Genomic DNA, 21964 nt, shown 5'->3' on the forward strand with positions numbered 1-21964 from the left:
ACATTTGATTGCCACTTTATCTAATTTAATTAAGTTCATAAGTAAAGACATTAATGGCAAACTATTACCTATCTTTCTATCTACCAACCTATCTCTTACCCATCTCTTAGCTGTTATTCAATAATCCCCTACAGCAGCAGAACTACAATGAATTGTATATTTCTCTATTCCAGGGATCGCGTATTCCGTGTGAACCTGCAGAATATCTCCTCATCCAATTGTAATGTAAGTATGGCTGCCATGACTTCGGCTCTGTTTGTGCTAAATGCCTTAAATATGATAATCCTAGAGCACGCTTTTAGGCTAAGTCCTTTCGTCGCGAAAGGTCGCCAATGGGGATGGAGGAGGATGTGGGATGTGGCAGGTTGTCGAGAGTCGGGCCACAAATCTAGATGACAGTGGGGGGGTGAAAAAAATCGTGAAAAGCTTTCGGGCTAAACAACTTTGCTTGCGGCCGTTGCTGTTGGTGCTCTGTGGCATATTGTTAAAAATTCATTATACGCCACGTTGCCACTGGGCAGGGTTGTTGTTGTGTATATGTTTGCCATAGTTTCCAAATGGCCGCTAAGCTTCTTGCAGCCTTTTGTGGCAATAAAGCGCCATCTAAACGTTGTCAGCACAATACACCGGCTTAGCAGCCTTTTAGGCGCACTTCAAATGGCAACAACGACGTCGACAGCCACAAATCTTCGATTCCCACGGCGCAGCGGCTAAAAAAAAAAAATGTTTATTTTAGTTAACCCAAAGGTTTCGAACCCGCCAACTTTCAGCACACCAAAAAAAAAAAAAAAAGTAAAGAAGGACCAAAAAGCATATTTAATATGCACTCTCTTGTCCGGACATTATGTTCCTGTCGTATTCCCCGAACTGGTTCGGTTCTGCAGGCTCAGGTTTATGCGTTGCCCAGATATAAATTTTTTGAGAGACATGCCACATACGCGAACTTGCCACAACATTTGCGAGGCAATTCGATTACAGGAAGTGCTACCCCGTGTCTTGGGTCTCAAGCTTGGGCTCGGTCTTGGGCTGTTTATGAATTTATGACTTGCAAAAGTTTGTTTTATGAGCGCCACACACCTGACTTGGTGTGCTTCTCACAGTTGCCGTCCTCTATTCCACACCATACCATACCAAACCAAACCAAACCATTCCATTCCATTTTGAGCCCTGCAAACGCATCTCCGGGCCGAATCGTAAAAGTCTAAGAGGTTATATTTCCTTGTAGCATGCTCGCCAGCCAGGATACGTCAATATATTTTATGCGGTTAAGTGCGAATACATTCGCCGTGGGCATCATTTGGTTCTGGCCTATACACATGGAGTTACACTGAGGAAAAAAATGAGCTAGTAAGATCTAACATAAAATATACTCAACTAATCATAGAGAGATTATACTCTAATACTTCAATTGGTAATCTCTGATATGTACATATAGTGAAATGTATGAAAATGTAGCCTGACGTATTTGTTCTCGATTTTGTCTCAGTGTACCCGTTTGCCTCGTTTGCTCCCAACTCCTGCACCTGTTCCGCCTCCTGTGCCTGGGCTCCTCGTAGCACTGCTCCCGCTGCTTTATGCGCCAAATGCAAATTCAACTAAATAATACATGATTTCGGTTTTATATGAACGCTCTGCTGCTGCGACTGCCTGCCTCCCAAGTGGGCGGGAATAGGTGGTTGGGTGGTTGGGATTGGAGCACGTTGATGAAGGTGGCTAGGTGGGTGGCTGCGACGGCAATGGAGCAATGGAGGTTGGTGCGTGAAAATATTTCGTGTGTGCTGGGGTAACATTACGTGATTTATAAATAAATTTAGTTGAAAGCATTCTGAAGGTGCCACGGACGAACGCTAGTTGTAGTTTATGCCGCATGAGGCAGAAGCAGCCTCATCCTCCCCGTTCAGCATTTGCAATATACAATTTTTGTATTTCGGCTTTTTTGAGTAAATTGAATTTTTGAATTGATAGAAGCCGCGGCACGTGAGCTTTTAACCTAATGGTTAATGGTTGGCAGGTGTACGCGATTTGATTTGGTATATATTTAGCTAATTTATGCCGGGCTTACTTTTCATTTCAGCGGGATGTGATCAACTTGGAGCCAACACGGGATGATGTGGTTAGCTGCGTCTCCAAAGGCAAAAGTCAGGTGAGTACAAAACGTATAAGAAAAGCAGTCATAAAAGATATGAAACTAATTGATAATAATATTTTTATTTGAAACTTCCAAGAGAAATTGTTCACTAATTTTGCAAACAAAAACTTTCATATTATTTTGACCAATATTCAGTTCCATTCATAAAATCCCCTTTTTTATACTGATTTCATAACAACTTTTCTGAATATCCTAACCACAATTGTTTTACCTTCTCCTGTTAAATTCCTTTGTGCATCTGCAACTACTTTATGTATTCTACATATGTATATACTCTCAAATAAATCACATCCCTGTGGAGGTATTTCAGTAACTCGATTGCAGTTTAAAACCAAGAAAATCCCATCGACTGGCAATGTGGCAGACGCTACTGTTGCAACTCGTTTATAATGTGACAGCAAATCCTTTCATTCGAAATCAATTTCAAGTTATTCGTGGCAGGAACAGCAGAAGCAGCAGCAGTAGCAGCATGTTGCATGTTGCACACACACACACGATATGGGGGCCACATGGGCATCCTGCTTAAGTCATCATAAAGCTGCCTGTGTGCCACTGGTGCGCTGGCAGTAATTTCTGCAGCGTTTCGTTGCATTGTTGCCAATTGATTTAGCTTCGGCAGCGACGCGTGCTATTGCAATTTGTCCACATTTCTGCCACAAATTCGCTGCTGCATTACGGAACACACTCGAAACTATTTCGATTTCGCTGTGTTTGGGGAGCAAAACAGATGATGCCGTTCGCCGTACCATAAATTGAAAAGAACGACCCACAACATTGTCAACCCGGCCAGCGTTCTTTTGTTCTTTTTCCAGTATCTTTGTCTCTATAATCGATATGTGTGTGTTTATTGCAGATCTTCGACTGCAAGAACCATGTGCGTGTCATCCAGTCAATGGACCAGGGGGATAGGCTCTATGTATGCGGCACCAACGCCCACAATCCCAAGGATTATGTTATCTATGTAAGTTGGCCAGATTGGGAAGCCATACGCCGTATGGCATATATGCTATATTTGCCATTGCCATCTTTCATTCATGTCGCCCATGAAAAGATTGCCACCGACAGTTGACTTTAGATGCCAATCAACAGTTGCTCATTCAGCCTTTGACATCTGTTCATAGATAAAGCACCTAAACTAAAGTCAAAACACTCGAAGGGTAATCTTTTGTGCTCAGCATTTCACTTATTCACCCATCTCTCCATCCTTAAGGCGAATCTAACCCACCTGCCGCGCTCGGAATATGTGATTGGCGTGGGTCTGGGCATTGCCAAGTGCCCCTACGATCCCCTCGACAACTCAACTGCGATTTATGTGGAGAATGGCAATCCGGGTGGTCTGCCCGGTTTGGTAAGCAAATTGCTCGCATAAACCAAAACTTTCTCGGACCTTAACTGAGGCTGTAAATTGCTACTCCACAGTACTCCGGCACCAATGCGGAGTTCACCAAGGCGGATACGGTTATTTTCCGCACTGATCTGTATAATACTTCGGCTAAACGTTTGGAATATAAATTCAAGAGGACTCTGAAATACGACTCCAAGTGGTTGGACAGTAAGTATGAAATAAGCATATATCCTTCTGAGTGCAATTTACTCTAATACTTTTATAGAGATGCAAGTAAATGGTCTTAGCTTACTAACGTTTAATTTTTCTTTTTTCCAATTCACAGAACCAAACTTTGTCGGCTCCTTTGATATTGGGGAGTACGTGTATTTCTTTTTCCGTGAAACCGCCGTGGAATACATCAACTGCGGCAAGGCTGTCTATTCGCGCATCGCACGGGTGTGCAAGAAGGATGTGGGTGGAAAGAATCTGCTGGCCCACAACTGGGCCACCTACCTGAAGGCCAGACTCAACTGCAGCATCTCCGGCGAATTTCCGTTCTATTTCAACGAGATCCAATCGGTCTACCAGCTGCCCTCCGATAAGAGTCGATTCTTCGCCACATTCACGACGAGCACTAATGGCCTGATTGGATCTGCCGTATGCAGTTTCCACATTAACGAGATTCAGGCTGCCTTCAATGGTAAGCCCACCGACTTTCGGAGCGATCCGCACATCCCGTTGACATGCAATTTTCTGTGCTTGTCCATTGTCCCCCAAGTGGATTGGGTGGCACTGACTTGAAATTGGAAACGGAAACGAAAATGGAAATAGCGCATGCAACTTATTGGCAAATTTTATTTGCAATCTATACATTTGTTTTATCCATTCGATAGCACCGCTAGCACCCCACTGTGTGTGTTGAGTGTTTTGTAATTTCAGTCCAGTTCAGTTCAGTTCAGTTGGGTTCCGTTCGATTCGTTGCCGTGCGCAACATAAATCGCATTAGAAAATCCATTTGAATGGATTATGGCCACACACATTCACACACTTGGTGGCTCTTTTTATTTTTCACCGGCTGACAGCTTAGAGGAAAACCAGCTGACACCTTTGGTCGTAGATTTAAGTCTTCAATTGCAGCTCAGCACTCCGAGCTTGATAAACTTTTTTCCATTCCCTGCCATCTCATATGAGCAATTGTTTTTGTGCTCTTTTACTTTTTATCCCGCGCGCGCAGGCAAATTCAAGGAGCAATCTTCATCGAATTCCGCATGGCTGCCGGTGCTTAACTCCCGGGTGCCGGAACCACGGCCGGGTACATGTGTCAACGATACATCAAACCTGCCCGATACCGTACTGAATTTCATCAGATCCCATCCACTTATGGACAAAGCCGTAAATCACGAGCACAACAATCCAGTCTATTATAAAAGGGATTTGGTCTTCACCAAGCTCGTCGTTGACAAGTGAGTTGAAAACAAATATATATTTTCTATTTGCAGGTGCAATGCTTGACTCTTTGTTTTACTAGTTTAATCCGTACGTTATTCAGAAATGTAATCGAGTAAAATGTAAGAAATATTAGCCAATATAAATCAAACTGATGTAAGCTCATTAAAAGAATGCTCTTAAAATGAATCAATCACGTAATACGCTGTTGAAGTATAGGTTTAATTCAAGGTTACTCATATGCCGATTAAAACATCCTTATTTCAGAATTCGCATTGACATCCTCAATCAGGAATACATTGTGTACTATGTGGGCACCAATCTGGGTCGCATTTACAAAATCGTGCAGTACTACCGTAACGGAGAGTCGCTGTCCAAGCTGCTGGATATCTTCGAGGTGGCTCCAAACGAGGCCATCCAAGTGATGGAAATCAGCCAGACACGTAAGAGCCTCTACATTGGCACCGATCATCGCATCAAGCAAATCGACCTGGCCATGTGCAATCGCCGTTACGACAACTGCTTCCGCTGCGTCCGTGATCCCTACTGCGGCTGGGATAAGGAGGCCAATACGTGCCGACCGTACGAGCTGGATTTACTGCAGGTGGGTGATTTAAAGCCAGTGGCATATATGATACTAAATTCATGAAACGAGTGGCTTCTTTATCAACTTAATACGTAAAGATACCACAAACCCATCTAATTATTTTTTCAATTGACTCAAAATCAAAGCTGAAACGGATTGATTAATTTCACTTTTACATCTGCAGGATGTGGCCAATGAAACGAGTGACATTTGCGATTCGAGTGTGCTGAAAAAGAAGATTGTGGTGACCTATGGCCAGAGTGTACATCTGGGCTGTTTCGTCAAAATACCCGAAGTGCTGAAGAATGAGCAAGTGACCTGGTATCATCACTCCAAGGACAAGGGACGGTGAGTGGAATATATGATTTGCTTTCATACACCGACAACCAATCGCATGGATTTCTTTCGTAGCTACGAGATTCGTTACTCGCCGACCAAATACATTGAGACCACCGAACGTGGCCTGGTTGTGGTTTCCGTGAACGAAGCCGATGGTGGTCGGTACGATTGCCATTTGGGCGGCTCGCTTTTGTGCAGCTACAACATTACGGTGGATGCCCACAGGTAAGCCAATACACTCTGTCGATATTGAAAGCCTAACTAACAAACACCGCACTATATTACTCAAAGAAATACAAGTTGAACACATTTTGCCCTATCGATTAGCATAGTGTGAACCCATATACTACTCAATTATATTTAGATAATAATATCTTCCAAACATTGTTTTTCTATTTTTGGAACAGATGCACTCCGCCGAACAAGAGTAATGACTATCAGAAAATCTACTCGGACTGGTGCCACGAGTTCGAGAAATACAAAACAGCAATGAAGTCCTGGGAAAAGAAGCAAGCGGTAAGTGATAATGAGGACCAACGCCCTTGGGGGTGGATTTGTGGTAAAATGAGGTTGGTGGAATGGTCGTGTTTGGTGGTTCCGGTGGGCCCGAGTGCAGACATACGCCATAATAAACGATTTGAATGGCAATTATTTTAATAGCCTTCGAGTTGGGCGGCTGTCCAGGCTGACACCGCAGCGTCAAATCAAAAAGGGAAAATAATAATAAAAGCGGTGTAAGGTAGTTAAGTTGTCATTATCCAAGCACCCCACCTGTGGTGTGACCCAAATGCAAGGTAATTGCTCAGCCGGGTGGGAGATGCAATGGAAATGTAATTAAAATGCAATCACTTTGGCCTGTGTGTATATGTACCTTCGAAATCATATTTACTAATTGTGTGTGTCTTATGTCCATTTTTGTTTTTTATTATTATTCGTTTCCAGCAATGCTCGACACGGCAGAACTTCAGCAGCAATCAGCATCCGAATGAGATTTTCCGTAAGCCCAATGTCTGATATCACGAAGAGAGTATCGCCCTCAAAATGCCGTCATCGTCGTCCAATCAATTTTAGTTAATCGAAAGCGAAGAGGATAATAACAATGCGGAATAAAAAGCCCAGGACGAGAAGAACTCATTATAATCATTATTATCAGCGACATCATCATAGACATACTTTCTTCAGCAATGAACAGAAAACTCTTCCTAAAGGATTATGCATTTACCGAAGCATTTACAATGCATCCATTGACTTAGACTTAGACATTAGGGTATTATCGCATGACACAGCTCCTCCCATACGGTGCAATTCACCCACTTAAATCGATTCACATAAAATACGATAACAAAAGCCACAACCCATAGTTAGTTACGACAATTGAACAATGAAGATACTTAAACAACTGCCGCAGAATCGCACATTCATATCGTTATTTGAATCTAGACTTTGATCAGTTTCAGCATAACAACGTACGAGTATATTATATATATACAGATATCCAAACTTTGAACTTTCAAGGCTTACTTATAAATATGGCAAACTAATGTAATCGAGAAGCAATGTGATGTTAAGTTTTGATAAATTTATGAACAGCCTAACTAACATAATCGCCATGAACTCGGTTTGAATGTACTATAGCGAAACAATTATAAAAATTGTACACACATGCATGCACATCATACGGATATATGAATCAGCCCCAAATCGAATCTAATTCTAAAACTTAAAGGAACGATCCTTAGATAAACCTCAATCACAAGCAATACTCGCCTAACGTGCATCTAAATACATAAATAACTCGAATCGGTCCATAGCTTATATACTTCACGATATATGTAACAGTGTTCAGTTGATATCTAATACGTATGTGTACTTCAAATGCCAGTTTATATTGTAAAATCCATTCCCATCTTGCCCACAAAAAACGATTTGGAAGATTATGATTTTTAGTGACTTGCACTCTCTTCACACTAAATGTACTTAAGGTAATTTGCAAAAATCTTTAGTTCTTAAGCGTTTAGTTATAATAAAATGAGACAAAAACCATTTTAATAAAAAATATCTAAAATTAAAAACAAATGTTTGTGTTATTCGTTTCATGAAGTTATTATTCAATAGCATCAAATTGTTTTCAAATCGCAAACCAATTTTGTTATTGGTTTGAGAATCCTTATGTAAGGACATGGGATACAATTCTGCTAACACTTAGCAATAATAGAATGTGAAACAAAGGTGTGAGAAGACCTGTCCAAATAATAATTTCAATTTCATTGCATCTCTAAGCTTATCTCTGAACACATTGCATAATTCCAACCGAGTGCGCAAAGACAAATGTTAATTTTAAATCAAATACTTTGAACTATTCAACTTGGACAAATATTTTATAACGAGGAAACCCAAGCCGGACATTGGCCAAAGTTAGCCACCCCTGTCTGTGTGTGGGGGTGTGTGTGTGAGGGAGTATCTGTGTGTTGTTAGCCAGGTTGTTGGAGACAAAGTTTGTCGTGCCTGGGACTTCGGCCTTTCGGTCAGGTCAAGCGCAAAGGCGAGAAATAACCAAATTTCCAATTTGGTTTTCGGGCTATGTGTTTGCCGACCCTTCGGTTCACCTTGCTCAAAACCAAAAGGCAAACATTTGAACTGAGTGGGTGTGTGTGTGTGTGGTGTGTTTGTGTGTGTGATGGCTGTGAAAAGATTTGCATATTTCTGCGACACCGGGGCAACATTAAATTGAATTCCATATTCAAATAGTCGAGAGATAAGCGTGAGCATACTTTCCAATTATAGATGGCCCTGCCCGCAGACAAATAGAATTAAAGTGCAACATTTTTGCATAATAATGTATCTTGGTTGTAAAATGCGCCTGCTGCCCTGCGACGACTGTTCGCACCTTAATTAGTTATGCAGCACCAAAAATTAAGCTTAATTAGCGTTGACTCACTGGTTTGGAAAATTAATTATTTCCACTCGCCGTTATTATTATCGCTGTGCACTTGGCCGAGGCATCAGCAGGGCCCAGCTTCCGGACTGGACCCGCTTGTTGACTACTTAATTGAAATTCATATGATTTTTTTTATTTTCCTTTGCACTCTCCACTTTTGTCATTATCATTTAAATAGCGTTGAGGGTGCTATAATCCTGGCCAGAATGCTGGAGCGTTGGGCGGTTGGGTTTTGACGTTGACAGGATTCCTTGCGAGGCTGAAGAACGCAGCTTTGAGTCTGTTGTTTAAATTAAATTAATGCATATTAGTGGGCTTCGGTTAAGCCATTATAGGGCGACTTAAAAACTTAATTATGATATCACAACTATGATTCCTATGCCCCCAAACTGTTCATAATAAATACAACTAATACTTAAGAAACAACTTTTATTTTACTTCAATATAAAGAATTTGGTGGTAATAATACAAAAGAATTAAATAACTTTTTTAGAATCTGAAAATTTTCATAGCCTGCTTGTTCGTAAATCTCCATTTTGTACAAATGCCCAAAAAAAAAACCGATCTAGGTTATCCATGAAATCCAACTGACGTGCTGTCAATTCGAGTCACTAGCTCCGGTCCCAGGAAAAGTTCAGTTTACTTTAGCATTTCGTACGGGTCACAGATCAGCTGGCAATAGAAATACGAAACAAAATTCTCAGTGTTAACAAAAAAAATTTGTGAAAAAATACGCGCGTGACCAAATTTTAGAGTTACGTGGCTCGGAGGTGACCAACAAACGTATTAATATTATAGAAACATTGCGAGTTATACAAAATTTCCTATTCGTGTGTTCATTGTAATTCTCAATTTGATATTGATATTGAAGAATGCCTTCGTACAAGAACATGTCTTTGGTGCGCGCTGGCCTGCGTATGGTGCGCCAAAATCGTTCTGGACAATCTGTGATACCGTCATATCGCCGCTATGCGACATCCTGCAAGAGTCCCAAGGGTGTTGTGGTTGGTGTTTATACCAAGGATGGCGATAAGCCATCGAAAACCACCGCAAATGCAGTGACCTTGGATGATGCTCTGGGTGGCAAGCTGTTGACCCTGATCCGTGAACGTGGAATGGACGGCACTCCCGGAAAGGGTCTGCTCTTCAGTGGCTTCGAGGGTGAATACCAGGCGGTTGCCGTTGTCGGTGTTGGCAAACAGGGAGCAGCCTACAATGAAAACGAGGAACTGGACGAGGGTATGGAGAATGTGCGAGTGGCAGCGGGCACTGGAGCCCGAGCCCTGCAGCTCCAGGGCATGTATGAGGTGCATGTGGATTCCATGGACTATCCGGAGCAGGCGGCCGAGGGAGCCGCGCTGGCCGTATGGCGTTATAATGCCAACAAGAGGAAGAAGAACCGCATTCAGACCCCCAAGCTCGATATGTATGGCAAGGGTGATCGGGATGCCTGGGTGCGTGGTCTGTTCAAGGCGGAATCCCAGAATTTGGCCAGACGTTTGTCCGACACGCCTGCCAACATGATGACGCCCTCGATATTCGCACAGGCCGCCGTGGATGCCTTGTGCCCATGCGGCGTTTCCGTGGAGGTGCGCTCCATGGACTGGATCGAGGATATGAACCTCAATTCCTTCCTAATGATCGCCAAGGGTTCGTGCGAACCACCTCTATTGCTGGAGTGCAGCTACTGCGGCACCACGCCCGAGGATCGTCCCGTTCTGCTGCTCGGCCAGGGTCTGACCTTCCACAGTGGTGGCTTGTGCCTGAAGCCCAAGACGGGTATGGACCAGTACCGCGGCGCCATGGCCGGAGCTGCTGTTTGTGTGGGTGTTCTTCGTGCCGCCGCCGCCCTTTCGCTCCCGCTGAACATCACGGCCGTGATGCCGCTCTGCGAGCACATGCCCTCTGGAATGGCCGTCAAGTGCGGCGATGTGGTGACCCTGCTCAATGGCACCACAATGGGCATCAAGAATGTGGACAAGGCACCGGTGGTGCAGCTGGCCGATCCGCTACTCTATGCCCAGGCCACGTACAAGCCCAAACTGGTCATCGATATCGGAACTGTGGCCATGGGTGTTAACTATGCCGTTGGCGGCGGTGCCAGTGGCTTGTGGACCACCTCGAAGTCTGTGTGGCAGAACTTCCGCAAGTCCGGCGGTCTGACTGGCGATCGCGTCTGGCGTTTCCCCCTGTTCAAGTACTACAAACAGATCGTGAACAAGAATATCACCTATGATCTGTGCAACACCGGTCGAGGACCTGCCAGTTCCTGCCTGGCGGCTGCAATCCTTCACACCCTGGTTCCGTGCGCTGAATGGGCCCATCTGGACATCCGTGGCACCGGCATGACCACCACAATCAACCCCAGGCCCTACCTACTCAAGGACTCGATGACCGGACGCCCGACGCGCACTGTTATCCAGTTCATGTACCAGATGGCCTGCTCCGGCTAGTAGAGTCCATGCCATGTAGACACACCTTCCTTGTGGGCCTCCATGTTGGCCCATGTATTCGATATTTGATGCTTTGGTACAGTGTTTGCACAGAAAAAACATTCTGGTCTGGAGAAGCCATCCTCGTAAAGGTTCACTTTAATATCGTTGGCAATAAATTGTATAAATTATGAGAATTTCAAGTTGGAACCAAATTGTATTGATGTTTTTGCAAAAATTAGCTATTAGACATATTATATAAATGCATAGTACCAAATTTAAGCAAAATTGTAAATCTATTCGCCGATTAAAAGTATTCAATCAAGCAAATGTGGTAACTTGAGTAATTTCACCTTTGGAACCGACCTATCGAATCAAAATTTGATTTCCAATCGTATAAATATGGCCTGATTTTCCAACTCGATTGATGGCAGCATTGCGGATTTTCCTGGCTTTGATGTGCGATGTGATTATGTTGACTATAAAATATTTACCTTTTGGCTGGAGTGACGGGAAAATTGCATTTGAAGTCTGAGGTGTGCGGTGGATTGGTGGGGTGGGGAGGGGGAGGGGTTGATGCCAATCAATGGAATTCGGCAAATGGCATTATGAGGTTGACTTGATTGTCCACATATACTTATTCATACTCGTACGAATGAACGACGCACTTACTTACGTGCCAGCATTTATCCGGCAGAATGTTATGGCTAATTGCAAACGGAGCACGAAATGGCAAATGTCTCTCTCAATATTTAATTGGTCCCTGGCAGGCTTAGATGCTCAACTGCGTCCTTTTCGTCCTGCCAAGGATCAGGTGAACATGAGCATTTGACTGCAAGCCATGTAACTGCAGTTGGCAAATGTTGGCTAAACGATGCTGTTTTATATGTGTGTGTGTGTGTGTGTGTGTGTTTGTGCCTTTGACTCGGATTGTTTGCGGGCGTTTGGCCAGTCAAATTTAATTTTGCCCTCTCGAATGCGAAATGGCATACTTCTGGATTATATATTACACACAGGCACACACACACACACACACTCAGTTTCCCTGGGGCCTCGGTTCAGACCCTTAGCACTGCACTTAAGGCATACAGCTGCGCACAATGTCCTATTTGCCCAAGGATTTGAGAACACAGCCACCCACCCACCTGCCACCCACCTGCTTGGCCCTTCTTCTTGCCATTTGTTACCTTGATTAGCTAATGCTAATTTGGGGATTTGCAATTTCCTCTGCTTGTTTATTTATGCCTCGGCTTGTATTTATGTGTTTGAAGTGCTGATTGTGGGCAGCAAATGTAATGCCGAAACGCGATTGAATTCCGTGTTCAGTTAGGTGGGAAAATATTTTTTAAAATTTTTACATGCTCAAAACATTAAAACAGATAAATTATTATGCACTTATTGCATGAATCAATGTGAGTTATTGCATTTTCAATTTATTTAACTAATTTCAAATGGTTTTTGAACAAAGAGTTTACACTTTAACAAAGTATTTATAAAGTGCATTTGAAATGCAACTAATTTATTTCTGCCCAACTTAAATGTTATGCTAAATAAATTAATAAAATCATGTGGTTCTCTTTGACCGTTAATTACTTTCACCCTTCGGTTCGCATTGTAAAATGCATTCAATTTGCCTGCAATTAACATGACAAAAGTATTTGTTTTAAGCTAATCAAAGGCCATTTGATTTCGCAACTCCCCCATGAAAAAAAAACAAAAGCCATTCGGAGCCATCCAACTCCAAGTCCCAGATGGCCAGATTGCCCTCAGCTGAACCCATTGACATTGGCCATTATCGGGAGCAGAATAAAAAAAAATTAAAAAACATAAACGTCTCATTTGAACACAGAATGGCAATTTGCTCAAGACAACACAGAAAAGGCTGCCCCCGTGGGCGGCTGGGGGTTAAGTGGGCGGGGCCAGGACTTGGATACGGACTAAGGAAATGCACGGATTTTATTGCTTATTTGTTAAATGGCTCGAAAAAGTTAATCAAGCGTGATTTTGATACGCCCCAGAGATAACGAATTATCCTAGGTGGAGGGACTTTTCCCCCTGCATACACATACATATTTATATGCATTTGGCTTTGTCTGTATTCGTTTGTTTGTATGTGTGTGCGTTATCCTGCACTGCTATTGTTTTTATTGGTAATTTGGGCACAGAAATTTTCAAATTTCACCGCTTGACTTTGAAGAACATAAAAATGAAATCCCCAGTTCAGACATATCGTCAACGGCACCTGGCGTTTGTCGTTTTATGAATTAATAAAGACGTCAGGTCGGTGAAAAGTCGCTGTACCACATAGTCCTATACCCCTTAAACACCCGGAACTCAAAAACATAATGCGAGTGGGATAATACAAGCCGTCTTGTAGCTTATTAAACGTATTTTTACAGCATGCTTTGCAGGAATTCTCACTTTATATGCAAACATGTGAAACACTATAAACAAAGGACCCCAATTTGCACACGCACACACATACGCACCGTTGGCCGCCCTCCCAAAACTCACACATACGCAGCTGTTGTGGGAGAAAATTCGCTTTCTATTAAATTTTACAGTAAACTGAATTTACGCCCGCTGAAACAAGGGGGGCGTGGCTGGGTCGGAAAAGCTGGAAAAGCAGCAGCACTTTTCTCATATAAACACAAAATTGCAGAAAATGGCGACACCTGCTGTTGCAAATTAGAAAAATAAGATGTTTCATAAAAATGAAATGTCAGTTTTGGGGGAAGCTAAGGCGAAATAAAAGTGGGGAAAACCGAGGCCCAGCACAGCAGGAAAATCATCAACAACAACAGGTGACATGGTGGGAAAAGTGTGTTGCAAAAATGCCGTATTCAAATTGAACACTCGAAACAAATTGAAGGCCATAATTGCTAATATTACAAAAAAATTATATAAAATATAGCGTAGAATGTGGATATGTATGTTGTTGGAATATACTATTCAACCTACAAAAATAACGTTAAACAACACTACTTTATATTTGATATGAATGGCCACACCTTTTATGCCATAAAACATATTGTAAGAGAATACCACTCTTTTTATTCCTTCTTTCCTTCTTGTACGTTTTTTGCTGTGAGTAGGTCGTGGTGCTGGTGTTGCAGTTGAAATAACTTAAAATATAAATCATAAAACTCAAACATAAACTTGACTATTTATTTATTTATTAAGAAAGGAAATATAAATTATAAATTACAACAGGTTATGGGCCCAGTCCATGCCTAATAAACAATTAAATTGTGAATTAAAGATTGTGAAAATAAATTGTGAAATAGCATTTTTTCACATTCTTGTGAAATAGCTTTTTTTTTTTCACATTCTTGTGAAATTATTTCCTTCTCAGAATTTGAGTGAAAAATGGACAAGGCTAAACGTAATATTAAGCCGTTTGATGGCGAGAAGTACGCGATTTGGAAATTTAGAATTAGGGCTCTTTTAGCCGAGCAAGATGTGCTTAAAGTAGTTGATGGTTTAATGCCTAACGAGGTAGATGACTCCTGGAAAAAGGCAGAGCGTTGTGCAAAAAGTACAATAATAGAGTACCTAAGCGACTCGTTTTTAAATTTCGCAACAAGCGACATTACGGCGCGTCAGATTCTTGAGAATTTGGACGCCGTTTATGAACGAAAAAGTTTGGCGTCGCAACTGGCGCTGCGAAAACGTTTGCTTTCTCTGAAGCTATCGAGTGAGATGTCACTATTAAGCCATTTTCATATTTTTGACGAACTTATAAGTGAATTGTTGGCAGCTGGTGCAAAAATAGAAGAGATGGATAAAATTTCTCATCTACTGATCACATTGCCTTCGTGTTACGATGGAATTATTACAGCGATAGAGACATTATCTGAAGAAAATTTGACATTGGCGTTTGTGAAAAATAGATTGCTGGATCAAGAAATTAAAATTAAAAATGACCACAACGATACAAGCAAGAAAGTTATGAACGCGATCGTGCACAACAATAATAACACTTATAAAAATAATTTGTTTAAAAATCGGGTAACTAAACCAAAGAAAATATTCAAGGGAAATTCAAAGTATAAAGTCAAGTGTCACCACTGTGGCAGAGAAGGCCACATTAAAAAAGATTGTTTCCATTATAAAAGAATATTAAATAATAAAAATAAAGAAAATGAAAAACAAGTTCAAACTGCAACATCACACGGCATTGCGTTTATGGTAAAAGAAGTGAATAATACTTCAGTGATGGACAACTGCGGGTTTGTCCTTGATTCTGGTGCTAGTGACCATCTTATAAATGATGAGTCGCTGTATACCGACAGTGTGGAGGTTGTGCCTCCACTTAAGATTGCAGTGGCCAAGCAAGGCGAATTTATTTATGCCACTAAGCGTGGTATTGTCCGACTACGGAATGACCATGAGATTACACTGGAGGATGTACTCTTTTGTAAGGAAGCTGCTGGTAATTTGATGTCCGTAAAGCGTCTCCAAGAGGCAGGAATGTCGATCGAATTTGACAAAAGCGGTGTAACCATTTCGAAAAATGGGTTAATGGTTGTCAAAAATTCAGGTATGTTAAACAATGTACCTGTGATCAATTTTCAAGCATATTCTATAAATGCTAAGCATAAAAATAATTTTCGTTTATGGCATGAGAGGTTTGGCCATATAAGCGATGGCAAATTATTAGAAATAAAACGAAAGAATATGTTTAGTGATCAAAGTCTTCTAAACAACTTAGAGTTATCATGTGAAATTTGTGAACCCTGTTTAAATGGTAAACAGGCAAGACTTCCTTTTAAACAATTGAAAGATAAGACCCATATTAAAAGACCACTTTTTGTAGTACACTCAGATGTCTGTGGGCCTATTACTCCAGTTACTTTAGATGATAAAAATTATTTTGTGATCTTTGTTGATCAGTTTACACATTATTGTGTAACTTATTTAATTAAATATAAATCTGATGTGTTTAGCATGTTTCAAGATTTTGTAGCCAAGAGTGAAGCTCATTTTAATTTAAAGGTTGTGTACTTATACATTGACAATGGTAGAGAATACTTGTCAAATGAGATGAGACAATTTTGTGTTAAGAAAGGAATTTCTTATCACTTAACAGTGCCACATACACCTCAGTTAAATGGTGTTTCTGAGAGAATGATAAGAACCATTACGGAAAAAGCTCGAACCATGGTTAGTGGTGCAAAGCTAGATAAAAGCTTTTGGGGCGAAGCAGTATTAACTGCTACTTATTTAATCAACAGAATTCCTAGTAGAGCACTTGTTGATAGTTCAAAGACCCCATATGAGATGTGGCACAATAAGAAGCCATACTTAAAACATTTGAGAGTGTTTGGTGCAACTGTTTATGTGCATATTAAAAACAAACAAGGAAAGTTTGATGATAAATCATTTAAAAGTATTTTTGTGGGCTATGAACCCAATGGTTTTAAGTTGTGGGATGCTGTAAATGAAAAATTTATTGTCGCAAGAGATGTTGTTGTCGATGAAACCAATATGGTTAATTCTAGAGCTGTTAAATTTGAAACAGTGTTCCTGAAAGATAGTAAGGAAAGTGAAAATAAAAATTTTCCGAATGACAGTAGGAAAATAATACAAACAGAGTTCCCGAATGAGAGTAAGGAATGCGACAACATACAATTCCTGAAAGATAGTAAGGAAAGTGAAAATAAAAATTTTCCGAATGACAGTAGGAAAATAATACAAACAGAATTCCCGAATGAGAGTAAGGAATGCGACAACATACAATTCCTGAAAGATAGTAAGGAAAGTAATAAATATTTTCTGAATGAGAGTAAGAAAAGAAAGCGAGATGATCACCTGAATGAAAGTAAGGGATCAGGCAACCCGAATGAGAGTAGGGAAAGTGAAACAGCAGAGCACTTAAAAGAAATTGGAATTGATAATCCAACTAAAAATGATGGCATAGAAATTATTAATAGAAGAAGTGAGAGATTAAAGACTAAGCCTCAGATATCCTATAATGAAGAGGATAATAGTCTAAATAAAGTTGTTCTAAATGCTCACACTATATTTAACGATGTCCCAAATTCATTTGATGAAATTCAATATAGGGATGATAAATCTTCTTGGGAAGAAGCCATCAATACAGAGTTAAATGCTCATAAAATTAATAATACTTGGACAATTACAAAAAGGCCTGAAAACAAAAATATTGTAGATAGCAGATGGGTATTTTCTGTTAAATATAATGAACTTGGAAATCCAATTAGATACAAAGCTAGATTGGTTGCACGAGGATTCACTCAAAAATACCAAATAGACTATGAAGAGACATTTGCTCCTGTAGCTAGAATTTCAAGTTTCCGATTTATATTGTCATTAGTAATACAGTATAACTTGAAAGTCCATCAAATGGATGTAAAAACAGCTTTCTTAAATGGCACGTTAAAAGAGGAAATTTATATGAGACTTCCTCAAGGTATATCGTGTAATAGTGACAATGTGTGTAAATTGAATAAGGCAATTTACGGACTCAAGCAAGCGGCTAGATGCTGGTTTGAAGTATTTGAGCAAGCATTGAAAGAGTGTGAGTTTGTAAACTCTTCAGTTGATCGCTGTATATATATTTTAGACAAAGGTAACATCAATGAAAACATATATGTATTATTATATGTAGATGATGTGGTTATAGCTACAGGAGATATGACAAGAATGAATAACTTCAAAAGGTATTTAATGGAAAAGTTTAGGATGACTGACCTAAATGAAATAAAACATTTTATTGGAATTAGGATAGAGATGCAGGAAGATAAAATCTATTTAAGCCAATCTGCATATGTTAAAAAAAATTTTTAAGTAAATTTAACATGGAAAATTGTAATGCAGTTAGTACTCCTTTACCTAGTAAAATAAATTATGAATTACTTAATTCAGATGAAGACTGCAATACCCCATGCCGTAGCCTCATAGGATGTTTAATGTACATAATGCTTTGTACACGCCCAGATTTAACTACTGCAGTAAATATCTTGAGCAGATATAGTAGCAAAAATAACTCCGAATTATGGCAGAACTTAAAAAGAGTTCTTAGATATTTGAAGGGCACTATCGATATGAAATTGATTTTTAAAAAGAACTTGGCATTTGAAAATAAAATTATTGGTTATGTGGATTCTGATTGGGCTGGTAGTGAAATTGATAGAAAAAGTACAACAGGGTATTTATTCAAAATGTTTGATTTTAATCTCATTTGTTGGAATACAAAGAGACAGAACTCAGTAGCAGCCTCATCAACTGAAGCTGAGTATATGGCCCTATTTGAAGCCGTGAGAGAAGCTCTATGGCTTAAATTTTTATTAACTAGTATTAACATTAAACTAGAAAACCCCATTAAAATTTACGAAGACAATCAAGGCTGTATTAGCATAGCAAACAATCCCTCATGTCATAAACGAGCTAAACATATTGATATTAAATATCATTTTGCCAGAGAGCAAGTTCAGAATAATGTGATTTGTCTTGAGTATATTCCTACAGAGAATCAACTGGCTGACATATTTACAAAACCGTTGCCTGCTGCGAGATTTGTGGAGTTACGAGACAAATTGGGTTTGCTGCAAGACGACCAATCGAATGCTGAATGAAATTTTTTTATATATATTTTTCAAATTTAAATTCCTGTAAACATATTTTGTTACAATGATCTGATCGGGTTTTTCTGGGTTTTCCCCGTATCCTCGCAGCAAATGCTGGATCAGTTAACACTTCCCAGAATGCACACCACCCACATTTGATAGTTACTAATGAATATTATTGTTATGTTTTTAATTATAGACGTTATTTTTGAGGGGGCGTGTTGGAATATACTATTCAACCTACAAAAATAACGTTAAACAACACTACTTTATATTTGATATGAATGGCCACACCTTTTATGCCATAAAACATATTGTAAGAGAATACCACTCTTTTTATTCCTTCTTTCCTTCTTGTACGTTTTTTGCTGTGAGTAGGTCGTGGTGCTGGTGTTGCAGTTGAAATAACTTAAAATATAAATCATAAAACTCAAACATAAACTTGACTATTTATTTATTTATTAAGAAAGGAAATATAAATTATAAATTACAACATATGTCTTGTTAGTGGTTTAAATGCCAATATTTCTAATACCCACTGTACAATTCTAAGATATATATTTTAATTCTATTAAACATTAAATGGTCTATATTTACATAATAGTAACATATTTCAAAATGTATTTTTTCAATGTTTCTTATGTTTATGTGTATTTAAATAAACTTTTACTTCTGTCTAACACCAAAAGTAAAATTTCCAAGACCTTATATTAAGCCACCCTGAGTTGATGGGACCAGTTTTCTTATGACTTATACCTATAGAAATTTTTGGGGAATTGCTACCATTCGAAGGTAACACGTCTCTTATCACACACTTTGCTCACAGCGATTGGGCACAAAAGTCATTTAAAGTTTGCCAAACAGTTCGATGCTGCAACAGTGGCGGGAAAATGCTGGAGAAACGGCAGCAGAAGCCGTAAACAAACACAGGGCCAAAGGAAACAAATCTAATAAAATCAGCAGATGATGGTCATTAGACCGAAAAGTAATTTCATTTATTCGCAAACTCGATTTGTTGCTTTGTAGCACGAAGTGCGCACGAGTGCTGCTCCTGTTTCTGTTTCTGCTTCAGTTTCAGTTTGCCTTCTGTCCCGTCCAAGGAATCTGGCTGGAGTGTCCTGCAATGGCCAAGATAAAGGTCAGGGGATCCCGTTCCCCGGCGGCCAGGGGAGTATTAGTCGGCTAAGCAAGGCAAATCAAAGCAGCGAAGCGTTCAACCAGCGTCGCGCATAAAAACCAAAAAGAAACACCAACAAACTGGCAAAACGAAACACAAACAATGGCTGCAGCCAAAATGTAGACAATGTGAAAAATCACAGGCACTGAAAAAAAAAATATGTACAGCAAGGTGTACTCCCAAGTGTGATATGCCTGAAAACTTTAAAAGACTTAATTCCAATACCACAGAAATTGTTTATGCTATCCCACAATAAATTAAGCAGAATAATAAGCAGAAAAAACAGAAAAGTTCTACCAAAACACATTTTTTCAATAATTGTACTAACTCCTTCTGTTATCCTTATTCCAAACTAGTTATATATTTACTTCAAATGCCTTGTAAATAGATGTGATCTTATATCTCCATATAAAGCCCCAAAAAGTATGCTATACCTTTTTTGATTTGTATTTTACGCATGTATCGCGATTAGCCAAGGACTTGTTGTATAAAAACATTACTTGAGGCACCAACAAAATAGAATTACCATTTCCTTACACCTGTGTACAATTTTATGCATCAAAGATCACTAATTTTTTTCGGTGCACTTGTAAAGGGGGAGCCCAAAAGCAATAAGAAAATGTGCTGCGCGCTCTTATAGATTTCTTAAACAAATTCCGAAGATGCGTCGTTAAAATTTGGCCGCCACTAAAAGCACAAACGGATTAGGAAGCCCATCAGGAGCCGAGACGAAGTATCCTGCGCGGATTGCCTTACCGTTGGGGTCATAAAAGTGTTTCTGGGGGCCCGCACACACAGACACACTCGCACCTGTAATAATGGCGAAAACAATAAAATTTGCCGACGGAAAAGTTTTTCGCTTCGAAATTTCAATGGCAAAATCAAATGGACAAAATGTAAATGAAAATGCTTTTAAAATGAAATTTAGCGTTACCCAAGCGCTTCATTGTTGCGCAGTATGGACCGCGTTTCCTGTCTCTGTCTTTCGCCATCGCTCTGTTCTTCCCTCTCCCTTCCTCTCTCGCCCGTGCAAAACGAATGGCATTTGGAGCGGCACCTAAACGGAAATGAAATTAAGCACAAAATGTGCCATTTGCCAGCTGGCAGTTGTTGTTGCTCGTCCCTGTGTTTCAGTTTCAGCCATTACTTTCGCCCGGCCAGCAGTAATTGAAAAGTTGGTAGGAGCCACTCGTAGCGAAGGCCCAAATCCAAAGGACTCCATCTTTGCCTTTCAGGCTCTCGGATTTTCCTTGGCCCCAAGCTGATTTGTGGAATGCCATTAAGCCTTTAGTCGGTTAGTTAAGAAGATGGTGTCAGATATCAGTAAACTGGAAATTAGTCAAATGCAACTGTAAGATTTACTCAACTTGGATTATCTATGTCGAGCTAAAAGCGTGACAATAGCACTTTGATTTCCATTAAAGAAGATAAGGAACTTGATCCATACAATCTATATTTTTACTTTAACTACCCATAACAAACGCTATATTACCTTTAACTGGAAAATACTTCCAGTTATTAAGATTTTCATACGCATCTAAGTACTCAAAGCACTCAAAGTGTCTGTGTTATCTCACACTTTCAGTTATCACGAATGCGGCAAATAGTCCGATCGCTTACAGCCTGCCACGCCCACTCGACCAGCTGGTGCCATCGACGCCCCCAAGTACTAGATGTTCATACATCTCGGGCCATATGGTACTTCATAATTTTGATGATGTCCAACGGAAAAGTTTATTTTTCCATCTCGAAACATTCGTCCACTTTTCCGGCGGTCAGTGGACGAACTTCGGTGCTATAAAATGTGGCAAAGTGAACGTCTATTTGTCAGAGTTTTTATACACTTAGAACGAGTGGACTGTACGCTGCCTTTTGCTTACATTATTTGATTAGCAATATTTAATCAAATTGTCATAGTTAGACAAACGTCCATATGTCTCTCGGGTTGCGGCATCATAATTCCTGAGCAAACTTACGT

At 40.2% G+C, this 21964-nt stretch overlaps 2 protein-coding genes across 6 annotated transcripts in view, besides 1 other annotated feature; both read left to right on the forward strand.

The window, feature by feature from the left end:
* Sema2a (Semaphorin 2a) overlaps window positions 1-7920 on the forward strand; it is a 33282-nt gene extending 25362 nt beyond the window's left edge. For 3 of the 4 annotated variants that reach the window (NM_058159.5, NM_134303.4, NM_206134.2), the window contains exons 4-15: window positions 174-225; window positions 2075-2143; window positions 3003-3110; window positions 3360-3497; window positions 3569-3701; window positions 3820-4176; window positions 4711-4939; window positions 5190-5526; window positions 5693-5856; window positions 5920-6072; window positions 6255-6363; window positions 6790-7889. In NM_058159.5, the coding sequence (NP_477507.1) occupies window positions 174-225; window positions 2075-2143; window positions 3003-3110; window positions 3360-3497; window positions 3569-3701; window positions 3820-4176; window positions 4711-4939; window positions 5190-5526; window positions 5693-5856; window positions 5920-6072; window positions 6255-6363; window positions 6790-6861 (1921 nt within the window). In that variant the 3' untranslated portion in view covers window positions 6862-7889. Of the gene's footprint in view, window positions 1-173; window positions 226-2074; window positions 2144-3002; window positions 3111-3359; window positions 3498-3568; window positions 3702-3819; window positions 4177-4710; window positions 4940-5189; window positions 5527-5692; window positions 5857-5919; window positions 6073-6254; window positions 6364-6789 lie in introns of all 4 variants that reach the window. The other variant, NM_166178.3, reaches the window with a different exon arrangement.
* A 1483-nt stretch (window positions 7921-9403) lies between these two features.
* loopin-1 lies at window positions 9404-11547 on the forward strand. 2 transcript variants are annotated; one of them, NM_001103868.2, is made up of 2 exons: window positions 9404-9590; window positions 9657-11547. In NM_001103868.2, the coding sequence occupies exon 2, from the start codon at window positions 9658-9660 to the stop codon at window positions 11236-11238; it is 1581 nt and encodes a 526-aa protein (NP_001097338.1). In that variant the 5' UTR covers window positions 9404-9590; window position 9657; the 3' UTR covers window positions 11239-11547. The 2 variants fall into 2 exon arrangements, with proteins under 2 accessions (NP_001097338.1, NP_611134.1); NM_137290.4 differs by having other exon boundaries at window positions 9404-11425.
* A 2606-nt stretch (window positions 11548-14153) lies between these two features.
* Window positions 14154-19304: a mobile genetic element.
* The last annotated feature ends 2660 nt before the right edge of the window (window positions 19305-21964 follow it).

This window comes from Drosophila melanogaster, chromosome 2R, assembly GCF_000001215.4.
Source record: "Drosophila melanogaster chromosome 2R".
Lineage (NCBI taxonomy): Eukaryota > Metazoa > Arthropoda > Insecta > Diptera > Drosophilidae > Drosophila > Drosophila melanogaster.